Raw genomic sequence first — 20,088 nt, forward strand, 5'->3', positions numbered from 1 at the left:
CAAATATGAACCATGATTGAAGTGTTGTACAACGATGTCCAAACTTATGGCTGATTACATGAATTGGACATTTTGCTTGACTGTGACTTTGACCTTTGACCTTGACCTTCCAAAATTTAATCATTTCCAGCTTTTTACATAACATGTAATCCCTGCAAGTTTCATTACTTTACGATTTAAATTGCGGCCAGGAAGCTGTTCACAAACAAACACACACAAATAAATACACAAAAAGGGAGTAAAACATAACCTCCTTCCAACTTTGTTGGCGGAGGTAAATAATAAAAAAAATTAATCAGACTTTATTCACATTAATTTGATATGATTAGGCATAAGATTGAATTCAAAATTGGTGCTAAAAATACCTCACGTTGAAGAGCAAAGCAAGAGAAATAGTGTAAATCTAAGGACTGACGAAACACTGGAAATGAGCCTAAACTCCTGAGGTCTGCCAAAGGATATAAAATGTCTTTTGTACTCTTTCAGATCAGATCAGATTCAGGTCAAGGCTTTGCCTTTGCAACGGCGCCTCTGTGTCTTTTAGTTTTGTGTGTTCCTTATTTTCACTAGTTTTTCTCTTTTCATCCACATTTGTTGTAGTACTCTTTTCTTATTTTCAAAATTTTCTTCACAAAAAAGGAATTTTCCAACTGTTTGTGCACTATCTTCTTCGTATGGTTGTTGGAGCTCAATTGCTTTTATTCTTATATCACTAAACTGTGGACAATATAGCATAAAGTGGTTAGCCTTTTCTTCTACATCACAGAATACACAGTTTATATTTCCATCTTGGTGTCTGTTTTTTTATATTCAAGCCCAGTGAGTTTGTCCTTGTTCTGAAGGGTCTCAATGCAAAAACAAAAGATACAGGGAAAATCTGGTTTGCCAAAGTCTGAAATAAAATGGCCCTGTATAGATAAGGTTTTACTATTTCTTTTAATCACCCAATAGATTTGAGAAACAAAGTAGCAAGAACTGGTTTAGCCAAAGGCCTGACCATGGCTGCTATATTGCCAGATGTGGTTAATTGTGATAATGAATATGAAACTCAAGAAATAAGGAGCTAGAACATATTAGAGAGAGCAGATATATTGAGAGGGAACAGATTAGAGAGAGAGAGCAGATATATTAACCACTCAATCTAGAATCTAATACAAATGGGTACAAAAGATTGCTACCTCGTTTTGTCAATTTGACTCGATGTTAACTGTCTGACACATGCTTTCATTTCTTTAAATTACAAATTCCATGACAAAATAGAATATCTAATGGCTCTAAAATAATCTATATTACTGTACAGTATAACTAAATGTCATTAATGAGGTGTTTCGCAGATGCAGTTGCATTAGTTGTACTTACTACAGTGCAATGACATATTTATTTGTGCTGCTAAACATCCAAAGAAAATAAATTGCAAAGAAACACCCAAAGTCTGACTTACTGTATATTCATCAGAGATTTTTCGACTAAGAATGAATCTTCCAATGTCTGTCACAAGTGTTAGTGTATAAGTGTGGCCTAGTGCACTCTATCAGACAATTTATACAAGTCTGTAGAGTTACATATAAATAAATCAATCCCAAATATTCCAGTTTTCTATAGGTAAGTATTAACAAAATTCAAACGTATATTTCCAGACGTAAAATTTGAGAAAATTCATCTATAATTTAAGACAAAAAATTTCAAAATACAAGATGGTGAATTATTTCGCTAATTTCCAAAAGCAATAAGGAAATCAACACTAATAGGGCCAACAGTCAGGTAGTTTCGAGATACCTCATTAGCTTCCACATTCTCTCTTAGTCCCCTGTATTAGTAACAGTACTTATAGTGAGATTCAAAGGCACTCAACGTACAGTACTGTATCACCAATTAAAACAGATGAAACAAAAAAGGATGCTTTTAACATTTATGATTAAAATAAACAAATGCAATATTACTTATGTTTCTGATTTAGGTTTTTCCTTTTCAGTGTTAGCCTTGGAGTAAGCACTTAGTCCTTGAGTCTGCCTAAGGAATATTCTGCCTGAATTCCCCTTTACTCTAGGTCTTGTGCCTCTTTTCCATGATTTCAAGGACTTCCCCAACAATTCCTCCCCTCAGATCATATGTGCAACTTTGCTTCCTTTACGATCCACTAAATTCCATATTTTGGTTCAACTTTACTTTCTTTCCGACCCAATAAACTACACCTCTCAGTTTAACTTTACATCCTTTCTGACCCACTGACCCAACATCTCAGCCATTCTATCATCAGGAACATGAGCTTCCCAAGCTTCAAGCATCTTGAAAAACATCCAACACCTTAGAATAACTCTTCAAATTGGGTGAAATTCACACGAACACTAAAAACAAGAAGAAATTTAACCCCGTGTTACGAACAATTATCGTACTCCAAAGTGAAAGAACTTACATGGGGCTCGAAAATATCTTCAGTCCTCGGTTGGTGTTATCGGATTCCACTCGAGTTATGTGCAGCTGGACGGGACGCTCCGGCACGAAAACTTCCGGCATCAACTCGTTAAATTTTGTTAGTTGGAAGACATTTGAGAACGACAGGGCACCTGCACCTGTTAGATTCAAAATAGTTTATGTTAATTTACTACACTTGTAAGTTTAACTAATTTGAATTCTTTTCATGGTGTTACCTTTATAATCATGCTTTCATTTATACAGTTCTTAATTAATGCAATTCCTTTTAAACTGTGGTGATAAAAGTCTACAAAACCAAATCCATCTATCATATGCAGATGCTACTCTATAAGGGTTAGTTTTGCAATTAAATCATAAAAAGGAGACTAAGAAGCCCGTCTTTCTTGGACCCTATCTTTTCGTGACTCCTTATTACTCCACTGTAAAAATCTATGCCAAACAAAGAACCTAACGAAGCACCTACTGTCTGTATCAAGGCCCAGAGAGTCGGGCGTGTAGTCGAGGTAGCCCAATATGTCTACGTCCGAGTCGGGCGACCCGAGCGTTGGATTTTGCTTCACGGTCGATATCCTCAACGGAGCCAGGTGCTGCAATAAAAATACAGTAAAACAATAGAAACGACAGAATCAAACTGCAATAAATTATCAATGAAAACAAATGAGAAATTGAATGATAATAACATTACATTTTGATAAAATATATAATTTTTACACTCACGTGATGTTTATATTGCTTTTCCCTCTAGGCTGACTTACATACATACATATACCAAAGGCACTTCCCCCAATTTTGGGGGGTAGCCGACATCAACAAGAAACAAAAAAAAAACAAAAACAAAAAAAGGGGACCTCTACTCTCTATGTTCCTCCAGCCTAACCAGGGACTCAGCCGAGTTCAGCTGGTACTGCTAGGGTGCCACAGCCCAACCTCCCACATTTCCACCACAGATGAAGCTTCATACTGCTGAGTCCCCTACTGCTGCTACCTTCGCGGTCATCTAAGGCACCGGAGGAAGCAGCAGGCTGACTTAATATCTAATATCGATTTTACCCCAAAAATACTGTCAATAAAACTTTCAGCCTCTTGCTTACGAAGGCAACATCTGGTGGTTAATTCTAACCCAATCTGGTCTCAAAGTTGAAACAAATATCCTACATTCGGGCGCACTATTCTATCTTATTTCTCTTCCTCTTATTTTGTTAAAGTTTTTATTTATATAGGAGATATTTATTTTAATATTACTGTCCTTAAACTATTTTATTTCAATTGTTAATTACGCTCTTATATCCTTGTTTCTTTTCCTCACTACGCTATTTTCCCTGTTGGAGCCCCTGGGCATATAGCATCCTGCTTTTCCAACTAATAATAAAGAGATTTTGACGAAGGAAAAATCTATTTCTGGGCGAGAGACCTGTGCCGCAGTTATATACCTTAGAAATGATGCAAAAGGAGCATTTCACTGGGCGGCACAGGTCAGAGCCCAGAAATATTAATACTAATAATAATAATAATAATAATAATCCTCTAGACATTATTAGTCAATACAGCCTAAATCCGTGGGTCCCCCTTATACACACTGAGCTTGTGATTTGCACATTGAAACAGTGGCCCTAAAGCATGGGAGGCAATATGTATTTGGTATTTCTATGTATCATTTAATTCCCTGTTCTAGCCCTTACAAGAAAGTCCTTGAGATATACACAATATGTGAGCAGAAAAAAACATATGGCTTTTAAGTACATAGTACTGTACTGTATTCTTTCATTAATGGAATGGGATGTTCTCAATGTACAGACTTTCTTTTCTATAATCGTCACTAATAATATTCTCCCGGAAGATTGAGACATATGTTTCTGATATCAATTACAACTGTCACTTAAAATATAATATTCTCCTCGAAGATTAAGACATTTTTTCTATCACTTGAAAATAGCAAAATGAAGCATTACTGAAATTCTCAAAACCACTTTAGACAAAAATACAACCTTCTTGAATAATTCTTACACTGGCACAACACTCTCCAGCCATTTTACAGCATACTATCATACACTTTGTAAATCAGTGCCACCAATAAACAAAATGACATAAATAAAAACTAACGAAGTAGCTGGACTGAATAACGTTCACACAGAAAACAGTTACTCACCGGCACTTTCCCCTTTCTCTCTCCATTACAACCCTGCACTGCTCGGCTGATGCTGAAGTCGTTGACATCAACAGAAGCTGCCTCTGCAATATACAAGAATTCTTAACTTATTTGTAAAATAAGACACTAACAAATTTGTAACACTATAAAATCTGTTTGTAATTTGCAATAGCTTGTGTACTACAGAAAATTTTGAAACATCCTAAAATCTGTTTGCAACTCGCAATAGCTTGTGTACTACAAAAAATCTGAAACGGCCTCAAATGTTTACCAACTCGCAATAGCTTGTGTACTACAAAAAATTTGAAACACCCTAAAATCTGCTAGCAAATCGCAATAGCTTTGGTACTACAAAAAACTCACAATAGCTTGTGTAGTGCAAAAAAATCTGAAGCACCCTAAAATCTGTTTGCAATTCGCAATAGATTGTGAAAAACAAAAAATCTGAAATACCCTAAAATTTGTTTGCAATTCCCAATAGTTTGTGTACTACAAATATCTGCAATACACTAAAATCTGTTTGCAATTAGTAATAGATTGTGTACTACAAAAAATCTGAAACACCCTAAAATTTGTTTGCAATTCGCAATAGCTTGTGTACTACAAAAAATCTGAAACGGCCTCAAATATTTACCAACTCGCAATAGCTTGTGTACTACAAAAAATCTGAAACGGCCTCAAATGTTTACCAACTCGCAATAGCTTGTGTACTACAAAAAATCTGAAACGGCCTCAAATGTTTACCAACTCGCAATAGCTTGTGTACTACAAAAAATCTGAAACGGCCTCAAATGTTTACCAACTCGCAATAGCTTGTGTACTACAAAAAATCTGAAGCACCCTAAATTCTATTTCCAATTTGCAATAGCTTGAGTATTACAAAACATCTGAAAGGCAACATACTCTATAGAATGGATCACTCATACGTGAAAAAAAGGAACTTGGAGACCAAGCTTATTCCATTATGATTACCTCAAGCTTCTCCATCAATGACTGCGACATATTGCGAGTTCTCTCGGAAGTAATAAATACATTCATCACAGTCTTCATACTGTACACACAGAACAATGTTTTGAAAAAGCAATTCTATGCAGCTACCACAAAACCTATCGAAAGAGGGTCCTGTGTGTGTATGTCTTGCAGGTAGTGAAGGTAGAGTGTCCCTTCCATACCCACATTAGTACCACCTGTATCACGGAAAAGTTATTCTTGAATCTGTCCGTGCTGACAAGCAAGTGCTTTATTCACGGGCACGATCCTTGAGTTCGTTTAAGTAGCACCTCACCGTTCTTACAGGACACAAAAGCAGATGACCAGAATTGCCGCTTCTGAATTTGAGTCTAGCAACAAATTTAGGATTGAAGCTGACTATGACTTGACCCATTCACTAGAATAAGCAATGTCGTAGGGCAGACCATGCAACTCGCTAACCCCATAGCGGAGCTTAAAGTGAGAAGAAACCATCTCCCTAGTTAAATCACAATTTGAAGCCTCCAAATCGAGGAAAAAATCCCAAAGACACAAGCATCAACAGGAAAAAATCTCAGGAGTAAAAGTTTCATTTGCCATAACCAGTGAATGTGGACGGAGACATCTGAAAGCCTCTTTGAAGTATTCTAAATGTTGTACACGTTCAGTAAGTGCTAGTTGTGGTGTAAGCCTTTCAATTTAGCCTTTGGCTAAGCTCAAAGTGAGGAGGTATGAGCGAGTGAGGGGGGATGCTTTGTCCCAGTACCACTAGTAATAAACAGAACGGTTACTGACCCTCGTTAAAAGTTTTAGAGCCGTATGCCAGCTTGCTTTAACACCTATAGTATATCCATAGTAAAGAACGAAAAGTTTGTATTGGATCAATTGTAAATTCAACTCTCTAAGTTACATAACTTTCATCATCATCATCTCCTCCTACGCCTATTAACGCAAAGGGCCTCGGTAAGATTTCCCCAGTCGTCTCTATCTTGAACTCCTAACTTTAGATATTTTCTTATCATTGCAAGATCAAGCACTGTATATCAGGTAAAATTCCACTTTGTCAGTACCAAAAAAAAACAGTTACGCACCTTGAAATGACATAACATTTAAACAATAAAAAATTCTTACCTATTTCAACCTGAGCAGTCGTCCTTTCCTCCTCGTCCTCGCCGGTGCTCGTTTGGGCGCCCTCATACTCCTCGCTAGCCCCGACCGTCCCGTAGTTCTCATCGTTACCAGTCACAGTAGCAAATGGTTCCATTTCCTGACGGACATTACCACCGAATGTCTGGAAAACAAAACTCATTTTCCTTAAAACAAAGAATCTGGAGAAAACTGCAATTCAGTTATGCAGAGCATGTCACCTCTCTCTAGACAACACAGATAAACTGTTAATTATAATCACTGGTTGGGCCGAGAGTATTTCTAACCATAAGACTCATTCTGTCAGTCCCAACATGAGGTGTATCCATATCAGTTTTAATTAACAAGATATGTCTTACATTAACAACAATCTAACTCTGAGATTATGATACCGAATGCCTTGTAACGTATCGTTCACAGCTATTAACTTAATCTTTAATCTAAATCACTCAATCCTAAGAATATCTTGGGCTTTTTACCTCATTTGGTTTATGAAGTAAAATTTTCTGTTTGTTGATCTTGAACACAGGGCAAATTTATATAACAATTTACAGTTTTAAAAGCATTAAACTCTCAATTTATAAAAACATTATATTCTTCAAACACTGGTATAAACAAGCAAGACACTCACTGTCTCCAAGTAATCTTTGATAGTAAATAACCAATCCTTCTTCAAACCTTTCAGAGCAAATTCACTTTCAAACACTGATAAGAAACCCTATATCATGAATAGTGAACTTACCTGAATTTTCAGTTACGTAACGAATCGCACCAATTCGTAAGGCAAGCAGAATTATAATCTAATCTCATGCTTCTCCTGATTAGCATGACAATCTTATCAATTTCTAACCTTAAAGATAAGAATGTCCGACCTCTGTAGGTAACACAGGTAATCCGACAGCAATCCAACCATAGATGATAGACACTAAAGGTTTAAAGGTCACTCATGAATGGCAGAGGCAAGGGACAGTGACACTGCCCTAGCAATCAGGACAATGCCCTAGAGACTGACCATATATTAGATGATTAGCGCTCAAGCCTCCTCTCCAACCAAGCTAGGACCAGGGAGGGCCAGGCAGTGGCTGCTGATGACTCAGCAGATAGACCTATAGACTCCCCCAAACCCCCCCAACCTTAGCTCACAAGGATGGTAAGGTTGTAGACACTAACGGCACTAACGAGTCTGAGCGGGACTCGAACCCCCGACTGGCAAACACCAGACAGAGACGTTACCAATCCGGCCACAACAACCCTAGCGACGAATAAAATATCTAGGAACCGCCAATAGCAATTCTACCATAGATTATTATTATTACTTGATAAGCTACAACCATAGTTAGAAAAGCAGGATGCTATAAGCCCAGGGGCTCCAACAGGGAAAATAACCCAGATGATGGAAACTAGCGACAAATAAAACATCTAGGAACCGTAGGTTATCAAAAAGAGAAAATTAGAGAAGTCTATAAACAAGATAGCTGTTATTATCACATTCATCACGGAAATGCTGCATCAAGAAGAAAAAGCATCTGTACGGTAGGTTCATGAGGCCCAAATTAATCTCTCCTACATCTTGGGATACAAAATTCACTTGAATAAGGCGGCTCTTTTTTTTTCTAAACCCCCAGCTCTCTTATCAACACAAGACTTTCGCAGAAAGAAAGCTTTTAATATCATTATTACTTGTTAAGCTACAACCCTAGTTGGAAAAGCAGGATGGATTTATAGTTTGTTTATGAAAGATTTATTTTAATGTTATTGTTCTTAAAGTTCTCTTGTAGTTTATTTACTTATTTTCTTTCCTCACTGGGCTATTTTCCCCGTTGGAGGCCCTGGGCTTGTAGCATCCTCCTTTTCAAACTACGATTGTAGCTTAGTTTGTAACAATAATAATAATATTACCTAAGGTATATCTTACATAGCTATTTAAATAACCTTTCCATAATCATTCATATAATGTCTTACTAACTTAAAAGTATTATTGAAATACCAGCTGTATGTTACCAAAAAAGGGATTAAAATCATACTGCAATCCTGAATATATAAGTAGATTGCAGAAAAATAACTTGATCATAACCGATTGGTAAAATCAATTTCTAACTTTTTTTCCTTTGAGTTTATATGCAGATACAACCTTGGGGTTTTACCATGAGGAACTCGTTCCAAAGAAGGAAATTAACACTGAAATAGTGATGTCAATGACCTGCAGTTCTTACAGTTACAATGATATATAATTCTAGTTCCTTGAAATGTATAATTTCATGTATCTTGTAAAGTATTCCATTCATTATGAAATTCTGTTTATATAAAAGTTTGAAAATTTCACCTTTTATCCTTTGGTTTTTCTTTCATCTTTAAAAGAATACAATGAGACCAGTTCCTTAAACATAAAAAAAAGGAGAGGCTAACTGATATTATTAGTGGGAATGAAGTTAATAAATCAGCGAGTATTTGACACCATCGTTGATTGACTTCAGAACCATTGCTGCAAATGATTTAAAAGATCAAAATTCTTCCTCGAGTTTCAACATCAGGAAAAGCATTTCTTTAACTATAAAGTGTTTGTACGTGTACCTCTGCTAATACTCACCATGACTGTGGCCGAGAGATAAAATTACGCAAAGTTGTAAATGAAAAAGATTATGATCTCTCTCTCTCTCTCTCTCTCTCTCTCTCTCTCTCTCTCTCTCTCTCTCTCTCTCTCTCTCTCTCTCTCTCAAATCACATATGAAAGCCATGACTCTTTGCCACAAACATCTAATGTTATCAATTGCCCCCAGGTCATATACAGTAATGAGACTCCCAGGTCATATACAGTCAAGAGACTCCCAGGTCATATATAGCAAAGAGACTCCTAGGTCATACACAGTAAAGAGAGACCCATGCCATATACAGTATAGACTCCTATGTCATATACAGTAAAGAGAGTCCCATGTCATATAAATTAGAGTCCCAGGTCATATACAGTCCAGACACTCCCAGGTCATATACATTAAAGAGACTCTCATGTCATATACAATCAAAAGAGTCCCAGGTCTATACAGTAAAGAGAGTCCCAGGTCTATACAGTAAAGAGAGTCCCAGGTTTATACAGGAAAGAGACTCCCAGGTCATACAGTGTAAAGACACTCCCCAGTCATATACAGTAAAGAGATTCCCAGGTCATATACAGTCAGGAGACTCCCAGGTCATATATAGCAAAGAGACTCCTAAGTCATATACAGTAAATAGACTCCCAGGTCATATACAGTAATGAGACTCCCATACCATATACAGTAATGAGACTCCCAGGTCATATACAGTAAAGACTTCCAGGTCATATACAGTCAGGAGACTCCCAGGTCATATATAGCAAAGAGACTCCTAGGTCATATAGCCAACAGTAATGAAACTCCCAGGTCATATACAATAAAGAGACTTCCAGGTCATATACAGTAAAGACACTCCCTGGTCACATACAGTGAAGACAATCCCAGGTCATATACAGAAAAGAGACTCCCTGGTCATATACAGTAAAGACACTCCTAGGTCATATACAGTAACGAGTCTCCCAGGTCACATAGTCAAGAGACTCCCATGTCATATATAGTAAAAAGACCCCCAGGTCATATTGTCAGGTTACATTAAAGCTCCAAACTCCATACAAAAGGTTCTGTCTTTCCAACAGATTCTCAAAGGCTTTCAAAAGGAACCAGAAGACTTTCTTGTTCTGCGAGTGCTTTGATGGTGTCGATTTAACAATAAACAAGGAATATGCTGTGTGAAATGTTGAATGCTTAACGAACATAATAAAATGACTGTGGAGGTCCTTTAAGGAGTAGGGTTCCCCTGCTGTATAAGACCGGAAAAGCGGCCCTTGAAGTAAGTAAAGTACTTTGCTGCCTGTCAACATCCGCACAAAACTCTTGTTTATCCAGGACCTTAATAATCATAAAATAAGAATGTGAAGACGAAATATATTGCAAAAATTATCCAAAATTATACATAACCTTTAAGCTTTACAAAACAACAGTATCTTACTAACCTTTACATACACATTATGTACGACCTTTGAGAAAAACCTCATCCTGGACTTTCTGTTGTCTAATGTCACAATCTTTAGAATAACTCTCTCAAGTTATCTCCGTCTGATTACGTCGCACACATATTCGGGTCACGAGCACCGACACTACAAAATTCCTTTAATCTTAAATCACTTTTCAATAGTGTATCTAGTCGAGACAAAAAAAAAAAAAAAGTTAAAATAATCTAGAAATTACAGAATGTCTTTCTCAACTAGTAAAGAATCAGGGGATAGAGAGCAGCACGAGTGAGTGAGTGCTGGATGGCCAATTATACAACTGGCTCCAATTGGAAAAAAGTATTAGCAGGGAAGGATCAATATGGGCCACACCAATTACCATGATGAGGGTCACACCTGTGCCTCACTCGCAAATTTACAGCGTGTGTGTGAGTGCACTGTTGCCTACCAAGGAAGAGATTTTACAGTAAAACATCTCCTTCGTAACACAAGTAATTATCAAAAAAGTAAATGATACAAAAATAAAATAAAGGTACATGTAACACTGGTAAAAATTAAAATTAAAATAAATAATAAATAAATAAGATAAAAGTAATAAAAAAACTCAAAAATTTTTCAGTCCCTTGAAAACATTTTCATAACAACGGTAATGACTGAAACAATAAATTATTTAGAAACAAAATAAAGGTAAATGTAACACTGGCAATAATTAAAAAAAAAGTCATCATCTCCTCCTACGCTCACTGATGCAAAGGGCCTCAGTTAGATTTCGCTAGTCGTCTTTATGTTGAGATCTTAAATCAATACTTCTCCATTCATCATCTCCTATTTCACACTTCATAGTCCTCACCCATGTAGGACTGGGTCTTCCAACTCTTCTAGTGCCTTGTGGAGCCCAATTAAAAAGAAAAAAATTAATAAAATAAAAACCAACTCTTCTAGTGCCTTGTGGAGCCCAATTAACAAAAAATAATAAATAAAGCATTTTCTAATTTCACATGCTAATGCTTCACAAAAAATTAAATTAGGGTGAAACCAGTCGTCTCTATCTTGAAATTTAAAATCAATACTTCTCCATTCATCATCTCCTATTTCACACTTCATAGTCCTCACCCATGTAGGCCTGGGTCTTCCAACTCTTCTAGTGCATTGGGGAGCCCAATTACAATAGTAAATAAATAATAAATAAAATAAAAGTCTTAAAGAAATCAAGCATTTTCTAATTCCACGTTTTAATGCTTCACAAAATATTAAATTAGGATAAGTTAGTTTAATTTAGGAACTCAATCATCTAGCCACAAGTGTCTCATCTTGAATGAGCTAAATACGGGAGTAATGATATTATACTTATTATTATTACTACTAGCCAAGCTATAACCCTAATTGGAAAAGCAAGATGCTAGAAGCCCAAGGGTTCCAACAGGGAAAAATAGCCCAGTGAGGATGGAGAAGAAAGATGCTAGAAGCCCAAGGGCTCCAACAGGGAAAAAGAGCCCAGTGAAGATGGAAAAGAAAGATGCTAGAAGCCCAAAAGGGCTCCAACAGGGAAAAAAGAGCCCAGTGAAGAAGGAAAAGAAAGATGTTAGAAACCCAAGGACTCTAACAGGGAAAAATAGCCCAGTGAGGATGGAAAAGAAAGATGCTAGAAGCCCAAGGGCTCCAACAGGAAAAAAAAGCCCAGTGAGGATGGAAAAGAAAGTTGCTAGAAGCCCAAGGGCTCCAACAGGGAAAAAGAACCCAGTGAGGATGGAAAAGAAAGATGCTAGAATCCCAAAAGGGCTCCAACAGGGAAAAATAGCCCATTGAGGATGGAAAAGAAAGACGCTAGAAGCCCAAGGGCTCCAACAGGGAAAAAGAGCCCAGTGAGGATGGAAAAAAAAGTTGCTAGAAGCCCAAGGGCTCCAACAGGAAAAAAGAGCCCAGTGAGGATGGAAAAGAAAGTTGCTAGAAGCCCAAGGGCTCCAACAGGGAAAAAGAACCCAGTGAAGATGGAAAAGAAAGATGTTAGAAGCCCAAGGGCTCCAGCAGGGAAAAATAGCCCAGTGAAGATGGAAAAGCAAGATGCTAGAAGCCCAAGGGCTCCAACAGGGAAAAAGAGCCCAGTGAAGATGGAAAAGAAAGATGGTAGAAGCCCAAGGGCTCCAATAGGGAAAAAGAGCCCAGTGAAGAAGGAAAAGAAAGATGTTAGAAGCCCAAGGGCTCCAACAGGGAAAAATAGCCCAGTGAAGATGGAAAAGAAAGATGGTAGAAGCCCAAGGGCTCCAATAGGGAAAAAGAGCCCAGTGAGGATGGAGAAGAAAGATGCTAGAAGCCCAAGGGCTCCAACAGGGAAAAAGAGCCCAGTGAAGATGGAAAAGAAAGATGCTAGAAGCCCAAGGGCTCCAACAGGGAAAAATAGCCCAGTGAAGATGGAAAAGCAAGATGCTAGAAGCCCAAGGGCTCCAACAGGGAAAAAGAGCCCAGTGAAGAAGGAAAAGAAAGATGTTAGAAGCCCAAGGGCTCCAACAGGGAAAAAGAGCCCAGTGAAGATGGAAAAGAAAGATGCTAGAAGCCCAAGGGCTCCAACAGGGAAAAATAGCCCAATGAGGATGGAGAAGAAAGATGCTAGAAGCCCAAGGGCTCCAACAGGGAAAAATAGCCCAGTGAGGATGGTAAAGAAAGATGTTAAAAGCCCAAGGGCTCCAACAGGGAAAAATAGCCCAGCGAAGAAAGGAAATAAGGAAATAAATAAACGACATGAGAAATAATGACAGCCATGTATAAAGAGGCCAAACGGAATGGATAATAACATAGAGAATGAAAAGCAATACAGGTGGTCCAATTGGAATCCCCTACGAATTTTTAATTTCCGTTCAATTCCAGGGCACCTATTCATTATCGGTTCATATGACTCATTCGTTAAACGTTAGCGCTTCAGTAAATATTCTGGTCATCCATATCTTTTAACCCTTTTACCCCCAAATAACGTACTGGTACATTTCACAAAACTCATCCCTTTACCCCCATGGACGTACCAGTACGTTCTTGCAAAAAACTATTTAAATTTTTTTGCATTTTTTTGATAACCTTTTGAGAAACTTCAGGCTTTTTCCAAGAGAATGAGAACAACCTGACCTCTCTATGACAAAAATTAAGGCTGTTAGAGCAATTTAAAAAAAAATATACTGCAAAATGTGCTTGAAAAAAAAAATAACCCCTTGTGGTTAAGGGTTGGAAATTTCCAAATAGCCTGGGGGTAAAAGGGTTAATGCAATAAAACTGTGATTTATTCAGACAATGTGCAAGCATTTTTATTAAAGATAATCTTTTGGTATAGTATTTCTTTAAAAGATCATGTCTGATTTTTTAGGTAGTAGGTTGGCCTGGGCACCAGCCGCAGGTTGAGATACTACCGCTAGAGAGTTATGGGGTCCTTTGACTGGCCAGACAGTACTACGTAGGACCCTTCTCTCTGGTTACGGTTCTTTCCCTTTGCCTACACAGACACCAAATAGTCTGGCCTATCCTTTACAGATTCTCCTCTGTCCTCATACACCTGACAACACTGTGATTACTAGACAATTCTTCTTCACCCAAGGGGTTAACTACTGCACTGTAATTGTTCAGTGGCTACTTTCCTCTTGGTGAGGGTAGAATAGACTCTTTAGCTATGGTAAGCAGCTCTTCTTGAAGAAGGACACTCCAAAATCAAACCATTGTTCTCTAGTCTTGGGTAGTGCCATAGCCTCTGTACCATGGTCTTACACTGCCTTGGGTTAGAGTTCTCTTGCTTGAGGGTACACTCGGGCACACTTTTCTATCTAGTTCCTCTTGATCTCTTAAAGTTTTTATTGTTTAAATAGGAAATATTTATTTGAATATTGTTACTATTCCTAAAATATTTCATTTTTCCTTATTTCCTTTCCTCACTGGGCTATTTTCCCTGTTGGGGCCCCTGGGCTTATAGCATCCTGCTTTTCCAACTAGGGTTGTAGCTTAGTATTTAATAATAATAATAATAGTATATCTCATGATTCATTCACCAGTTAGGTGTCATCAAGGAGTACTTTCAAGCTAAAATATTTTTTATTTCTACTGTTTTAACATTAATATTATATATATTGTTTTGTTTTCGTTTGGTTTAAGCTAATTTTTCATTCTTTTTGGGGTTGTACAGTGATGCATGAGTGTCCCTACAACTGTGTATTGGTTTGGAAAAATTCTCAATTTGAAATCAATTAACCATAATATAGTACAGTAGTTTGAATGTATATATATGCACAGTACAATACAATATTTAGTTAAACATAACACTATGGAATGACTAGAACTATGCAACTAGTAGATGACTATCCTGAGTCTTGATTCTCCATTTAATTCATCAAGCTTTAAATCCAAACACCTTGTGATAAAACTTGTCTTGAATCACAATCAACGACACCCCAATGAAACGTACCCTGATTGTTATATGACAGAGCTCAGTTCGGTTTCCTTCTTATGAGGTTTTGCTTATTTAATGGCACCTTACTTTAACTATTTCAATTTAAGGTTTTATCTTCTCTTCTACGTCTTAATTACAACCTCTCTTGACTCTAGACCTTCTTCCTTTATCAGATCTCAATCACATTACTTTGCATTTCAAGTATGGCTAGTTTTACTCTTTTATTTCTTCTCTTCACTTAATTCATAGTGGTTTAGTGTCTTAATATTATTTCACCAAAACAAAAATAGGCATGTGCGGAACTTTCGAAACATGACATACAGCATTTTGATGCTGAGAACTTTGTGTGATATTGTGACAACAATCAACTGCATTTTGAAGTTCCGATACAAAAATATTCAAATGGCATGCATTTCATACCTCAACTGTCTTATGGTTAACCTTGATATTTGCTTCCTAAAATCCTGAGTGAGGTGAAAACTATAAAGATACTATCTTCTCCCATTGCATAATGGTACACTTGGTTAATCTATTCTATTTGATGTATGCATTGTGGTGGCACAGCTGTCCACCACGCACCATGGAACAGCTAATAACATCTGAATCAACTTTGAGTAAAACAGAGTCATTGGTTAACAATGATGAAATTTTGTGTAGCATTTAAATATCTCAAATTCCGGAGTGTTACTGCCAATGAAAAATGTTATTTTCATTAGTAAAATAAATTTTTGAATATACTTACCCGATAATCATGTAGCTGTCAACTCCGTTGCCCGACAGAATTCTACGGAAGGGATACGCCAGCGATCGCTATACAAGAGGGGGGTGTACTCACAAGCGCCACCTGTGGCCAGGTACTGCAGTACTTCTTGTTGACACCACCTCAATTTTTCCTCGGTCCACTGGTTCTATGGGGAGGAAGGGTGGGTCAATTAAATCATGATTATCGGGTAAGTATATTCAAAAATTTATTTTACTAATGAAAATAACATTTTTCAATATTAATCTTACCCGATAATCATGTAGCTGATTCACACCCAGGGAGGTGGGTGAAAACCAGTGTACATGTATATCAAGAAGCTAAGTATCCCGTATTTCATATTATCAGTTATTCAAAATAACAATGAAATTATAAGTACCTGGTAAGGAAGTCGACTTGAGCCATTACTCTGCCTTAAATAAGTTCGTCTTCCTTACTGAGCGCAGCGTTCCTCTTAGGAGGCTGAACAACTCTAAGGTGCTGAAGTATCAAGGGCTGCAACCCATACTAAAGGACCTCATCACAACCTTTAACCTAGGCGCTTCTCAAGAAAGAATTGACCACCCGCCAAATCAACAAGGATGTGGAAGGCTTCTTAGCCGACCGTACAACCCATAAAAAGTATTCAAGAGAAAGGTTAAAAGGTTATGGGATTAAGGGAATGTAGTGGCTGAGCCCTCGCCTACTACTGCATTCGTTGCTACGAATGGTCCCAGGGTGTAGCAGTACTCGTAAAGAGACTGGACATCTTTGAGATAGAATGATGCGAACACTGACTTGCTTCTCCAATAGGTTGCATCCATAACACTCTGCAGAGAACGGTTCTGTTTGAAGGCCACTGAAGTAGCCACAGCTCCCACTTCATGTGTCCTTACCTTCAGCAAAGCAAGGTCTTCTTCCTTCAGATGAGAATGTGCTTCCCTAATCAGAAGCCTGAATAGTAAGAAACTGAGTTCTTAGACCTTGGAAAAGAAGGTTTCTTGATAGCACACCATAAGGCTTCTGATTGTCCCCGTAAAGGTTAAGACCTTTTTAGATAGTACCTAAGAGCTCTAACTGGGCAAGGTACTCTCTCCAGTTCATTCCCCACCAAGTTGGACAGGCTTGGGATCTCGAACGACTTAGGCCAAGGACGTGAAGGAAGCTCGTTTAGCAAAAACCGAGCTGCAAGGAACATGTAGCCGTTTCAGATGTGAAAACAATGATCCTGCTGAAGGCGTGGATCTCACTTACTCTTTTAGCTGTTGTCAAGCACACGAGGAAAAGAGTTTTTAATGTGAGGTCCTAAAAAGAGGCTGATTGGAGAGGTTCAAATCTTGATGACATAAGGAACCTTAGGACCACGTCTAGATTCCAGCTTGGAGTGGACAACCGACGTTCCTTTGAGGTCTCAAAAGACCTAGGGAGGTCCTGTAGATCTTTGTTGGTGGAAAGATCCAAGCCTCTGTGGCGGAGACCGCTGCCAACATACTTCTGTAACCCTTGAGAGTAGGAGCTGAAAGGGATCTTACTTTCCTTAGATGTAACAGGAAGTCAGCAATCTGGGTTACAGTGGTACTGGTTGAGGAAACTGCATTGGTCTTGTACCAGCTACGGAAGACTTCCCCTTGAGACTGAAAGATTCTGAGAGTGGATGTTCTCCTTGCTCTGGCAATCGCTCTGGCTGCCTCCTTCGAAAAGCCCCTAGCTCTTGAGAGTCTTTCGAAAGTCTGAAGGCAGTCAGACAAAGAGCGTGGAGGTTTGGGTGTACCTTCTTTACGTGAGGTTGACGTAGAAGGTTCACTCCTAGAGGAAGAGTCCTGGGAATGTCGACCAGCCATTGCAGTACCTCTATGAACCATTCTCTCGCGGGCCAGAGCGGAGCCAACCAACGTCAGCCGTGTCCCTTTGCGAGAGGAGAACTTCTGAAGTACCCTGTTGACAATCTTGAACGGCGGGAATGCATACAGGTCGAGATGGGACCAATCCAGCAGAAAAGCATCCACGTGAACTGCTGCTGGGTCTGGAATCGGAGAACAATACAACAGGAGTCTCTAGGTTATCGAGGTAGCGAACAGATCTATGGTTGGCTGACCCCACAGGGCCCAAAGTCTGCTGCAAACATTCTTGTGAAGGGTCCACTCTGTGGGGATGACCTGACCCTTCCGGCTGAGGTGATCTGCCATGACATTCATACCGCCCTGAATGAACCTCGTTACCAGAGTGAGCTTTCGATCTTTTGACCAGATGAGGAGGTCCCTTGCGATCTAGAACAACTTCCACGAAAGAGTCCCTCCCTGCTTGAAGATGTAAGCCAGGGCTGTGGTGTTGTCAGCGTCCACCTCCACCACCTTGTTAAGCTGGAGGGACTTGAAGTTTATCAAGGCCAGAAGAACCGCCAACAACTCCTTGCAATTGATGTGAAGTGTCCTTTGCTCCTGATTCCATGTTCCCGAGCATTCCTGTCCGTCCAAAGTCGCACCCCAGCCCGTGTCTGATGCGTCCGAGAGGAGACGGCGGTCGGGTTTCTGAACAGCCAAAGGTAGACTTCCTTGAGAAGAAAGCTGTTCTTACACCACGCGAGAGAAGACCTCCTCTCTTCGGAAACAGGAACTGAGACCGTCTGTAGCGTCATGTCCTTTATCCAGTGAGCAGCTAGATGATACTGAAGGGGGGGGAGGTGGAGTCTCCCTAACACGATGAACAGGGCCAGCGATGAAAGTGTCCCTGTTAGACTCATCCACTACCTGACTGAGCATCGGTTCCTTCTCAGCATGCTCTGGATGCATTCTAGGGCTTGGAAGATCCTTGGGGCCGACGGAAAAGCCCGAAAAGCTCGACTCTGAAGATCCATACCCAGGTAGACAATGGTCTGGGATGGGACGAGCTGAGACTCCTCAAAATTGACCAGGAGGCCCAGTTCCTTGGTCAGATCCATAGTCCATCTGAGAATCTCCAGACAGCGACGACTTGTGGGAGCTCTTAAAAGCCAGTCGTCTGACGGAGCCGGACACAAGATCATGGTACTGCTGCACAGTCTGTGAACTGTCAACCATGGGGAAGCGAGGAAGTACAGTGACAACCCGAAGCTGTCTAGACTGTCTGGGTCGTACAGACAACTCCTTATCGGGTTGCTGAGGTTGCCGTACTGCGTCACAACAAGTCACTTCTGCTGGTTGTTGAACGTCTTCCCAGTGACACACTGACTCCGTAAACAAAAAATCCTCTAACAAGGACTAAGCTTGGACTGCATGTCTTGCAACACAGCTCAAGGTCTATGGGAGCAGGTGTGGTAACAGACGGGGTTAGCGACTGAAGTGGAACCATTACCTTCCCTGGAAGCATGTTATGCTTAAATAAAAGTTCATAGGGGGCTACGCAGCTAAAGGCTCCTCTCCAAATGACAGAGTCCTCAAGGAAATATCAGAAGGAGGGAGAAAAGCACTTTCTCATCTACAGGGACCATATCCGAGAAAAGCTAAGTTCTCTCAGTGAGGGTTTCACTGGTGCAAAAGCAGCAGACTAGAAGGCAACGTTATGAAACTGCTTGACAGTCTAGTGAGTTGGCAACAACCAAAGATGTGTGACTGAGAAGCATGCGGTAAGGTATGCAGAGCATGCTGTATGCAGAGCATGTTGTATGCAGAGCATGCTGTATGCAGAGCATGCTGTATGTAGAGCATGCTGTAAGAGAAGCAGAGCATGTTGCATGGCGTGTAACATTTCTCAGAAATTCCATGACCAGTGCTAGATTGAGTAATATCGCATTACTGTCTATTGAAAGTGCACGTGCCGAAGGAATTGATTTAGACTGTTTTGTTGATGAATTTGATAGCCGGCGTGATAATCGTAGAATTAAGCTGCACTAAATATACGTACTATACTCTACTTCACCTCAGGAAAGGGAAACTCGCCCTGTTGGCAACACTGCATTACTTCATGCATGCTTGCATGGGGTTTTAATATCAACATAATATTTACATTACATTCATAACTCATGATTCATTTTTGTTTTGAAGATATTTTTGCCATATTTGCGATTTTGTTAAAAATATATTGCAAGGAATACATATATATTTTTTTTATTTAAGTAATACGAATAACCTCCATTATCATAATGTTTGTGTAGGCATACATGTATATGATTACAAATGCAAGTTATGAAAGTAATGAGGTGTTATTATTGTCATTTGTTATTTCAAAGTTGAATGGGAAGA

General features: G+C 39.1%; 1 protein-coding gene across 7 annotated transcripts in view; it reads right to left on the reverse strand.

The window, feature by feature from the left end:
* Positions 1-20,088, reverse strand: part of Pld (Phospholipase D) — a 90,161-nt gene that overhangs the window by 44,356 nt on the left and 25,717 nt on the right. For 3 of the 7 annotated variants that reach the window (XM_068356206.1, XM_068356203.1, XM_068356202.1), the window contains exons 2-5: positions 6,680-6,839; positions 4,580-4,662; positions 2,897-3,020; positions 2,414-2,570 (exon numbers count right to left, since the gene is read on the reverse strand). In XM_068356206.1, coding sequence (XP_068212307.1) covers positions 2,414-2,570; positions 2,897-3,020; positions 4,580-4,662; positions 6,680-6,812 — 497 coding nt within the window. In that variant the 5' untranslated portion in view covers positions 6,813-6,839. The other 4 variants (XM_068356207.1, XM_068356201.1, XM_068356205.1 and 1 more) reach the window with 4 other exon arrangements.

Source organism: Palaemon carinicauda, chromosome 32 (genome assembly GCF_036898095.1).
Source record: "Palaemon carinicauda isolate YSFRI2023 chromosome 32, ASM3689809v2, whole genome shotgun sequence".
In the NCBI taxonomy this organism is placed as follows: Eukaryota; Metazoa; Arthropoda; class Malacostraca; order Decapoda; family Palaemonidae; genus Palaemon; species Palaemon carinicauda.